At 46.6% G+C, this 10,000-nt stretch overlaps 1 protein-coding gene across 1 annotated transcript in view; it reads right to left on the bottom strand.

The window, feature by feature from the left end:
• Nucleotides 1–10,000, bottom strand: part of ankfn1b (ankyrin repeat and fibronectin type III domain containing 1b) — a gene marked incomplete at both ends in the record, with an annotated part of 148,123 nt that overhangs the window by 120,835 nt on the left and 17,288 nt on the right. Inside the window, 3 exon segments of the mRNA XM_080477686.1 lie at nucleotides 87–325; nucleotides 5,499–5,568; nucleotides 5,570–5,702. Coding sequence (XP_080333812.1) covers nucleotides 87–325; nucleotides 5,499–5,568; nucleotides 5,570–5,702 — 442 coding nt within the window.

The following is a 10,000-nucleotide window of genomic DNA, read 5'->3' as shown; positions in this document are numbered from 1 at the left end:
GTTCTGGGATCAAAAGGAATCAGGCGAAGAGACGCAAACGGGGTGGTTCAGAACGCAGTGATGCTACAGCAGCAGCGTGAACTTACAAACTTCCTCTTCAGCTTCCCTTTGTTGCGGCCGGCCGGCTTGCTGTCGACCGCAGGCCCCGAGCTGCAGTCAGACCCCATGTCCAGGTGGTCGTCTGCCGACACGCTCTTGCGCAGATAGGCGGCCTGCGCCCGGAAGTGGGAGAACGGCGACTGGGAGCGAGGGCGGGCCTCGGTGCAGCCGCCGCGCTCCAGCTCATCGCCGCCCTCCATGTCATCCTCCAAACGCCACAGCTCGCCTTGAAGAACAAGAAGAAGACAGACGGAAACAAAAAAAGGAAATAATGAGATCGGGCTGCTGTCAGGAGGAAAATGAGAGGGAGGAGAGGAATGGGAAGGAGATGAGTAGATGTACCTGAGTGAGACTGAGTGGACGGCGCAATTATTGGAAACTCGATCCACAATTTGTAGACGACTGCCAGCCAGTGATTGCGCCCATAAAGTACCTTTTTAAGGTGATATACTCTACAATGGCATTACCAGCACAACATGACTCTCAGTCCGCCTCCGGGACAACTTCATTATGACTTCACATGCTGCATAAAAATGATGACTCGTGTAAACTGAAGTGGATTGAAGAGATTTGCTGTGACACTGATGATTGTTGTTGTTTTATCTTCTTTTTCCAAGCTGAGCCTTCATCGTCACACAGCAGCGATGGATGACTGCTGTCAGACTGTGGCAGCGCTGCACCAATCACCATCGACTCCCATCACTCTGCATCCGATGTTCCTCGCACTTCCTGTCAAAGCGTCTGAATAGCAGCGCTCACAGGACAGTAGGGTACTCACTGAACCTGGAATAAGCTGGCTGCACCACGTCACCTCTCTCCATGAAGAATACACAAATAAAAGAACTTTATTGGATTTGCAAATGCAAATAATCAATTTAGGTTTTTCAAAATAACATGAAATTAGCATTTTTTTTTTTTTTTTACCTACAATTAAGCCCAGTAATACAGTAATCCCAATAGATAGGTAGTTTATTTTAACATCCATCCATCCATCCATCCACCCATCCATCCATCCATCCCTCTCCTCCCTCGTGGGGGTGGCAGTCTGAGCACCGTCACCCAGAACCTTTCCTGCGGGTGGAGAGCCCACAGGAATTATTTCAAGATGGAATTTAAAATGACTAAATTGCTTATGAATAAAGAATTGGATAGTTTCTCCTTTGCTTCAGTATCCATGTGTGGTGTATTGTAGTACATGTAGAAGTCAATGCATTCTCGAGTAATGCACGTAGCAGACGCGCTTTTTGTTGCATTAGAATTATTTGGACCAGACGATGCATAATCCAGAACCCGCTGAAGTAACTCGAACACACCACACCTGCAAGAGGCTTTCACGCCAGCTTCTGTAGGTTAATGCCCAAATTCACGCTATTACCTTTTAATAACGGTAATTGCATAAGATTTGAACAGCAGGTTGTTCTGGCGGGAGTGAGCTTGTGAATGAGCTACATGAGAGAGATCTTACAGCATCGGTTCCTCTCTGAGCTGCAGGCAGGACCGTCTGTGTTCTACAGCTGAGCCCAATAACACCAGAACTAAAGGACCGTGGGAGCGTCTCTGTGTGGACTTTGAGGCTTCCTCATCACTAATGCAAGGTGTTACTTAAATCTGTAAATGAACATCGGCTGTGTTATTAAACACTTGATTTTTTTTCTTTTTAAGTTTATTAAGAGCGGTTGAGAGAGCAGCATCATGGTCGATGACAGTGGTTGCTTAGCAACAACGTACCACGTGAGCGTGAGCTTGATATTTGCGGCGCAGCAGCAGTCAGACAAAGAGAGGAGGCAGAAAGACAACGCCAGACCCAGATCATTAGTCAGAGTGCAAACCTGCATCAAGTGGAAGCACTTGGACTAAATCGTCCAATCCCAGCTGGCGTGTTCAGTCCAGGGTTCTATGACAAACTGGTTTTAATGATGGAATTATGTCATCGCTTGAACAAGACAAGGTCTCATTTTGCTTATAGACTCGGATGTTTCTCAAGGAAGGAACCAAATTAAGGCTTTAATATCAAATGATAGAAAACAAGAGAAATATTTGTTTCTAAAAAAAAAGATTTCACGAAGTCGCCACAGAAAATAAACAATAATATAAATTTAAAAAAAGAACAGTTAGAGCTGCTTCTTATTTGTTTACAAGTGACCATCATGAAACAATACTACCTGCATCGCCATGCTCAGACGGAATTCTTTCTGACTGACAGATCAGGTTTTCTAAATGAACGCTGAATAAATAATTACATGCTGCGTGGGGAAAGGCCAGTTTCATCCAGAGGATAAATCCCATCATGCTTTGCAGTGTGACACCGGCCATTTGTAACTTGATCAAACACCTTCAAGTCTTTTAATATGAGAAGGAGCAGCATTGTCTCCTGTTTCAACCGATTGTCACACCAGGTGAACGGTCACACAGTGAAATCAAGCAACCTTAGTTCCAACCACGAGAATAATCCAGCGTCTGATGGGACCATGAACAGGCTGCTGGAGGCAGGTGGCACCGCGAAGTAATAGAGTACTGTTAAAATGACATTTTAGGTTGATTCCGTAGACAATTGTTGAATGAATGTACTTTTTCAGAGTGCAGTTGTATTTCTTTTCACCAAAGCAAATGGAAAGTCGGTGATGCGAGAAGGTAATCATGCTGTTATTCTACTGGTACAGATCACTGGAGTTCATTTAATATACTTCTATTAACTCTGAGAACTCTAAGAGTATAGTAAATAAACTGAAGATGTAACTTATCTTACAGGGAGAGAGAGAGAGAGGGAGAGAGAGAGAGGAAGAGAGGGAGAGAGAGAGAGAGAGAGGGAGAGAGAGAGTGAGAGAGAGAGAGAGAGAGAGGGAGAGGGAGAGGGAGAGAGAGGGAGAGAGAGAGAGGGAGAGTGAGAGAGGGAGAGGGAGAGAGAGAGAGGAAGAGAGAGGGAGAGGGAGAGAGGGAGAGAGGGAGAGAGAGAGAGAGAGAGGGAGAGAGAGAGTGAGAGAGAGAGAGGGAGAGAGGGAGAGAGAGAGAGAGAGAGAGAGAGAGAGAGACGAGAGAGAGAGAGAGAGAGAGAGAGAGAGAGAGAGAGAGAGAGAGAGAGAGAGAGAGAGAGAGAGAGAGAGAGAGAGTGAGAGCGAGAGAGAGAGAGGGTCATCACGAAAGAGAGGGTAAAAATTAGCCTTTGCAGTGTCAGCATCTTATCCTCCCTCCGTCCCGTCACTCTAGCTGCTCCACGTTGGCTCAGTTTCCTGAGTGACAGGATGTGATGGGAAAACTTGCTGTGGTTGATTTAAAGTTATTTCCTCCAGAGTCGCAGTTTGAGTTTTAGCTTCACTGCAGGAAGGGAACTCCTTCTAATAAGGTCTTCCTCTTTGTTGTCGTTCCTCTCTCTCTCAAACGGTGCCCGGAGGACAGAGCGCCGGGTCAGAGCGCCGGGTCAGAGCGCCGGGTCAGAGCTCCGGGTCAGAGCGCCGGGACAGAGCGCCGGGTCAGAGCGCCGGGTCAGAGCTCCGGGTCAGAACTCCGGGACAGAGCGCCGGGCCAGTGCGCCGGTACAGAGCACCGGGTCAGAGCTCCGGGTCAGAACTCCGGGACAGAGCGCCGGGTCAGAACTCCGGGACAGAGCGCCGGGCCAGTGCGCCGGTACAGAGCGCCGGGCCAGAGCGCCGGTACAGAGCACCGGGTCAGAGCTCCGGGTCAGAGCGCCGGGTCAGAGCGCCGGGTCAGAGCGCCGGGTCAGAGCGCCGGGCTGGGCTCCTGCACAACTTTCTTCAGAATTAAACTTCACAAATAAGAACTATAACGCAGCCTTTCTCTTTATCTCCACACTTGAAAGGACCTTTATTAAGAGGCAGAGGGACGTAGAGGAGTCGGGTCGGGTCGGAGCTCCTCCATCATGTGTGACTGAGGCGTTTTCACAGTTAAATAAGACAACGGACCTTCAGGAAGCCTGAACTCCAGCCTGTCCTGCTCTGATGGAACGGTACCGTCTACTGTCCTGCTCCGATAGAACGGTACCATCTACTCTCCTGCTCCGATAGAACGGTACCGTCTACTCTCCTGCTCCGATAGAACGGTACCGTCTACTGTCCTGCTCCGATAGAACGGTACCATCTACTGTCCTGCTCCGATAGAACGGTACCGTCTACTGTCCTGCTCCGATAGAACGGTACCATCTACTGTCCTGCTCCGATAGAACGGTACCGTCTACTGCCCTGCTCCGATGGAACGGTACCGTCTACTGTCCTGCTCCGATAGAACGGTACCGTCTACTGTCCTGCTCCGATAGAACGGTACCGTCTACTGTCCTGCTCCGATAGAACGGTACCGTCTACTGCCCTGCTCCGATAGAACGGTACCATCTACTGTCCTGCTCCGATAGAACGGTACCGTCTACTGTCCTGCTCCGATAGAACGGTACCGTCTACTGTCCTTCATGAAACCGTCGCCGCCTCCAGATGTTTTCATTCTTAAGAAGCACAGGAGTTATACTGTATCTCTGTGGGCTGGCTTCAGGTCCAGGATTCTGCAGGAGGAGCGGTCCTCTCCAGGTAAAGAGCGCCGTTTGATTTTCTGAGGTTGGAGAGAGAAGCGAGGCTGAGGACGGAGCCTCTTCATACACCCCGAGACGCTCTCCGTCAGGTGAGGCTCAAATCAAAGTGTGAAGCTTGAAAGGGAGAGGAAAAGGATTATGTTTGACGGAGCTGAGAGGAATTTCAGCTCAGCTCTTCTGCCCTTTTTACGTTCCTTCATCACCTGGACCCGACGCTCTGCTCTGAACCAACCACTCAGGTTCTGTCTTCACCTGGACCCGACGCTCTGCTCTGAACCAACCACTCAGGTTCTGTCATCACCTGGACCCGACGCTCTGCTCTGAACCAACCACTCAGGTTCTGTCTTCACCTGGACCCGACGCTCTGCTCTGAACCAACCACTCAGGTTCTGTCTTCACCTGGACCCGACGCTCTGCTCTGAACCAACCACTCAGGTTCTGTCTTCACCTGGACCCGACGCTCTGCTCCCTACCAACCACTCAGGTTCTGTCTTCACCTGGACCCGACGCTCTGCTCTGAACCAACCACTCAGGTTCTGTCTTCACCTGGACCCGACGCTCTGCTCCCTACCAACCACTCAGGTTCTGTCTTCACCTGGACCCGACGCTCTGCTCCCTACCAACCACTCAGGTTCTGTCTTCACCTGGACCCGACGCTCTGCTCTGAACCAACCACTCATTCTGACTGGATGGGAAATCCAGAGTGTTTTGGGCTCACAGGTCACAGATTACCTTCTCAGGATTAGAAAGACGAAGGTTTCTGAGCGGCTCGGGTGGATTTGAGAGACTTTATTTTAACAAACTCTGAACTGAATAAACAAACTAAGGCATTAGGAAGCATGCAGGTGATTCTCCAGGTAAGGTTTACCTGCCGGTGGCAGAGTGCAGGCCTTAGAGTTGCTGGTGCCGGTGGGGGAGGAGGGGGGTGGTGGTGGGGGCGTTCTTCCTGCGTGGAGGACTGCCGGAGATGAGATCGGTGTGGTGGACCCTGGAGACGGTGGGGGACTGGGGGATGCTGGGCAGGGTGCGTGACTTGGCCAGCAGGGGGCGCTGCAGCTTCCTCTCCAGTGACCTGATTGGACGACAGGCATGATCAGTAAGAGACGCAGCATAACAAAGGATTATATCGTTAATATATTCACTTTATTTACAATCACATCAGTCAGAGTCACAATAACAACGACTGACTGGCTCAGGTAAGAATCAGCATCTTCCTCTTGTGAGGTCGTGTGTCGTTATTAACTTTAGTTTAATAATAGACCCTGAATATAAAACCACACTGCTTGATGAAAACCTAATTGCAGGATTAAATCGGGATTAAGTGGCCCGATCAGGTCTGGATGAACGAACAGAGAGAAACATTTCATTATACGAAGCACAGCAACAGCAAGGTGAAGTACCAGACAGGATATAGACGTGTGTGTGTGTGTGTGTGTGTGTGTGTGTGTGTGTGTGTGTGTGTGTGTGTGTGTGTGTGTGTGTGTGTGTGTGTGTGTGTGTGTGTGTGTGTGTGTGTGTGTGTGTGTGTGTGTGTGTGTGTGTGTGTGTGTGTGTGTGTGTGTGTGTGTGTGTGTGTGTGTGTGTGACCTGGCTGGACGTATACTCCAGTACTACTTTAGTACTCTGGTTTCTTTCCACGGTACAAAAGCTTTTACTTTTGAATGTTTTCAAGTAGTTTTTTTCTGCTTCCGTCTGAAGATAAACTCAATCTAAACCTGGTAAAACTAAACTCAGTAATAATCTTTGATTGAAACTAAAATGATTTAGTTTGATATAGTCTGATATTTATGTCTTTATCATTTCCTATCAAAACACTCCCCCTGGTGCTTCGTGTCAGTTGGTTTAATAAAAAGTTTTGCTATGAAAGTTTAGAACATGAAATACTAAAGTATTGCGTCTTGATCATTGAAGTTCACAACAAGGTTTTTGTTTAAATGCAAACAATTTCAAAACATTTATCCTATTTGCCATATTTAAATTTAATTCATCCATAAGCATCGATAAAAAGACGTCCTGGTGACAAAAGGTTTGATCCTTTCTGAATCCTGATCTTTACTCACCGTGGGGGGATGTTTAAGAACTTTCAATTCCAGTCATTTTATTTGAATTGTATTTATATAGTCTTTATATAGAGGCGCCACAGAGTCGAGCAAGGCACTGTTATAGAGAAACATCACTGTTATAGAGAAACATCACTGTTATAGAGAAACATCACTGTTATAGAGAAACATCACTGTTATAGAGAAACATTACTGTTATAGAGAAACATCACTGTTATAGAGAAACATTACTGTTATAGAGAAACATCACTGTTATAGAGAAACATTACTGTTATAGAGAAACATCACTGTTATAGAGAAACATTACTGTTATAGAGAAACATTACTGTTATAGAGAAACATCACTGTTATAGAGAAACATTACTGTTATAGAGAAACATCACTGTTATAGAGAAACATTACTGTTATAGAGAAACATTACTGTTATAGAGAAACATTACTGTTATAGAGAAACATCACTGTTATAGAGAAACATTACTGTTATAGAGAAACATCACTGTTATAGAGAAACAGTCCACAGAAGCAAGGCGAGGAAACTCTTTTAACTTTAAAATCAGTATCAACAAAGTTAAAATTTATATATATGATCATCTTTTGAAAGTTCACAACTGATCCAGGAGGAATCATCTCTCAGTTTAAAGCTAAAAAGAATCTGTAAATGAGATCAAATCCTCATTCTGCTAAAAGTGTTTAAAGAGGAAATGAGATGAGAAACAGAAGCAGTCGGGGGGTTTAGGTGTGAGGACGTATGGACGTATGGGACGTATGGACGTATGGGACGTATGGACGTATGGATGTATGGACGTATGGGACGTATGGACGTATGGGACGTATGGACGTATGGACGTATGGGACGTATGGATGTATAGATGTATGGACGTATGGACATATGGACGTATGGACGTATGGGACGTATGGGACGTATGGGACGTATGGGACGTATGGACGGATGGACGTATGGGACGTATGGACGTATGGACGTACGAGTCAGAGGAATGTCATTTGAGGTAAAAAGAGAAGTTTAATGATGAACTCTGCTGGATGGTGAGCCCTAACCCTAACCCTAACCCTAGCCCTAGCCCTAACCCTAACCCTAGCCCTAACCCTAACCCTAGCCCTAACCCTAACCCTAGCCCTAACCCTAACCCTAGCCCTAACCCTAACCCTAACCCTGCTGGATGGTGAGCCCTAACCCTAACCCTAACCCTAGCCCTAACCCTAGCCCTAACCCTAACCCTAACCCTAGCCCTAACCCTAACCCTAGCCCTAACCCTAACCCTAGCCCTAACCCTAACCCTAACCCTGCTGGATGGTGAGCCCTAACCCTAACCCTAGCCCTAACCCTAGCCCTAACCCTAACCCTAACCCTAGCCCTAACCCTAACCCTAGCCCTAACCCTAACCCTAACCCTAACCCATCATAAAGGTGTATCTGGGGTCACATGTTGTAAACAGGCGCCTCGTTAATGAGCAACCAGAGGAGCTTCACCAGTCGATACTGGAATTACTGCCCCGTCAGCAGAATCAAGCTGAAGGTCGTTCAGAAGATGAATATCACAGCACTCAATAGCCCACACTCTCCAGAGGGACACGGATCAATAATCACAATCACAAGCAGCTACACACTTTTTGTATCTTTTTGAAGATTTTATTTTTTTACGAGAATAAAAACAAACACAAGGTCTTTGTTTCTCCTTCCAAAGTCAGTTCTGATCAGCTGGTGGGGTCATATTCAGTAAGTCCTAACCCTACCCTACCCTACCCTAACCCTACCATAACTCCTAACCCTACCCTACCCCTACCCAACCCTAATCCTACCCTAACCCTACCCTACCCTAACCCTACCCAACCCTAACATTACCCGACCCTAACATTACCCTACCCTAACCCTACCCTAACATTACCCTACCCTACCCTAACATTTCCCTACCCTAACCCTAACCTACCCTAACATTTCCCTACCCTAACCCTACCCTACCCTAACATTACCCTACCCTATCCTACCCTAACATTTCCCTACCCTAACCCTAACCCTACCCTACCCTAACATTACCCTACCCTACCCTAACATTACCCTACCCTACCCTAACATTACCCTAACCCTACCCGAGCCTAACATTTCCCTACCCTAACCCTACATTTCTGAGGCTGTCTGACCTCCTGACTCTTGTGGGACACGTCTGGATTTAATCTGAGATTTAATCTGAGATTAACCGGAGACATTAGGCGCTGCTGGCTGATGACGGCTGTGATACGAGACGGCATTTCTCTCACTTTGACGTCATTTTGAAGATGGAGCCAAAGAATCTTTCCCAGATTTGAAAAAGGCGTTTTGAAAGACGTGACGGTGTTCAAACATTAAGAGTTGTTACGTCAGCGTGTTTGTTATAATGAACGTCAGTCCTTCAGTCCTGCTTCATCACGGATTCACAATATTGGGTTGATTGATTGTTCCCAGCGATATCTGATGAGTGATTTTTGACTGATGACAGAAATATGTCTCCCTCTTTACTGCAGGAAGCACTGAGCCTGTCTTCTAGTAATGAAAGTACTTTAATTGCACGCTCCTATACAGACACTTAAAACACCCGGGACAATTACAAAACTGCTTTAGTTTAGGTTTTCTAACACATGATTTCTTGTTTTTTACATGAACTTCTAAGCTTCACCCACGGTGCAGCGCCGCCAATAAAACACAGTCATTCCATGATCAGGCTCCAACTTCTTCTCATCGTTAGTTTTCATGTATGTTTCCATGTTTTATTTAAACTGATGTACAACAACTGCAAAAGAAATCTAAGGGTGCACAATACTTTATGTTATAACATAAACACAACTTTTATACACAACAGGAAACATTTATTTTGACAAACTGACAATGAGGATCTTTTATCAAATATCATCAAAATGATGTAATGTAGACGTTAACAGCCGTTCATCCCCACACAATCATGTCTAATGCATTAAATCCTTAAGATTATAAATCATCCCTTAATCCAGAGCGAACGCTGCAGCTCTACACTTCAAACAGTAAATGGCTGTTTTGAACAGCGACTTTGCAGCATTTCATTTGGGAAAGAATTTGCTCTTGAGTAGAACTGAAAGTGAAGCGCCTCCTAGTGAGAAATGCTTGACTTCCCTTTTAACTCCCTCAGATGTTTGGTTCAGGTTCTGGTGCCGGCCCGGGGCCACGTCACACCGGGGAGCCATCAGGTAAACCAACAGAACCCTCTGTCAGCACATCCCGCTGGTCTGAGAGGCGCAGCACTGACATCAGCCCTCCGTCAGCCATTAAACTACAACCTGAGAGG

The sequence above is a fragment of the Lipophrys pholis genome, assembly GCF_963383615.2.
Source record: "Lipophrys pholis genome assembly, chromosome: 1".
NCBI classification, from domain to species: domain Eukaryota; kingdom Metazoa; phylum Chordata; class Actinopteri; order Blenniiformes; family Blenniidae; genus Lipophrys; species Lipophrys pholis.
Note: the sequence above shows the minus strand (reverse complement) of the source record. Positions and strands in the feature narration are given on the sequence as shown.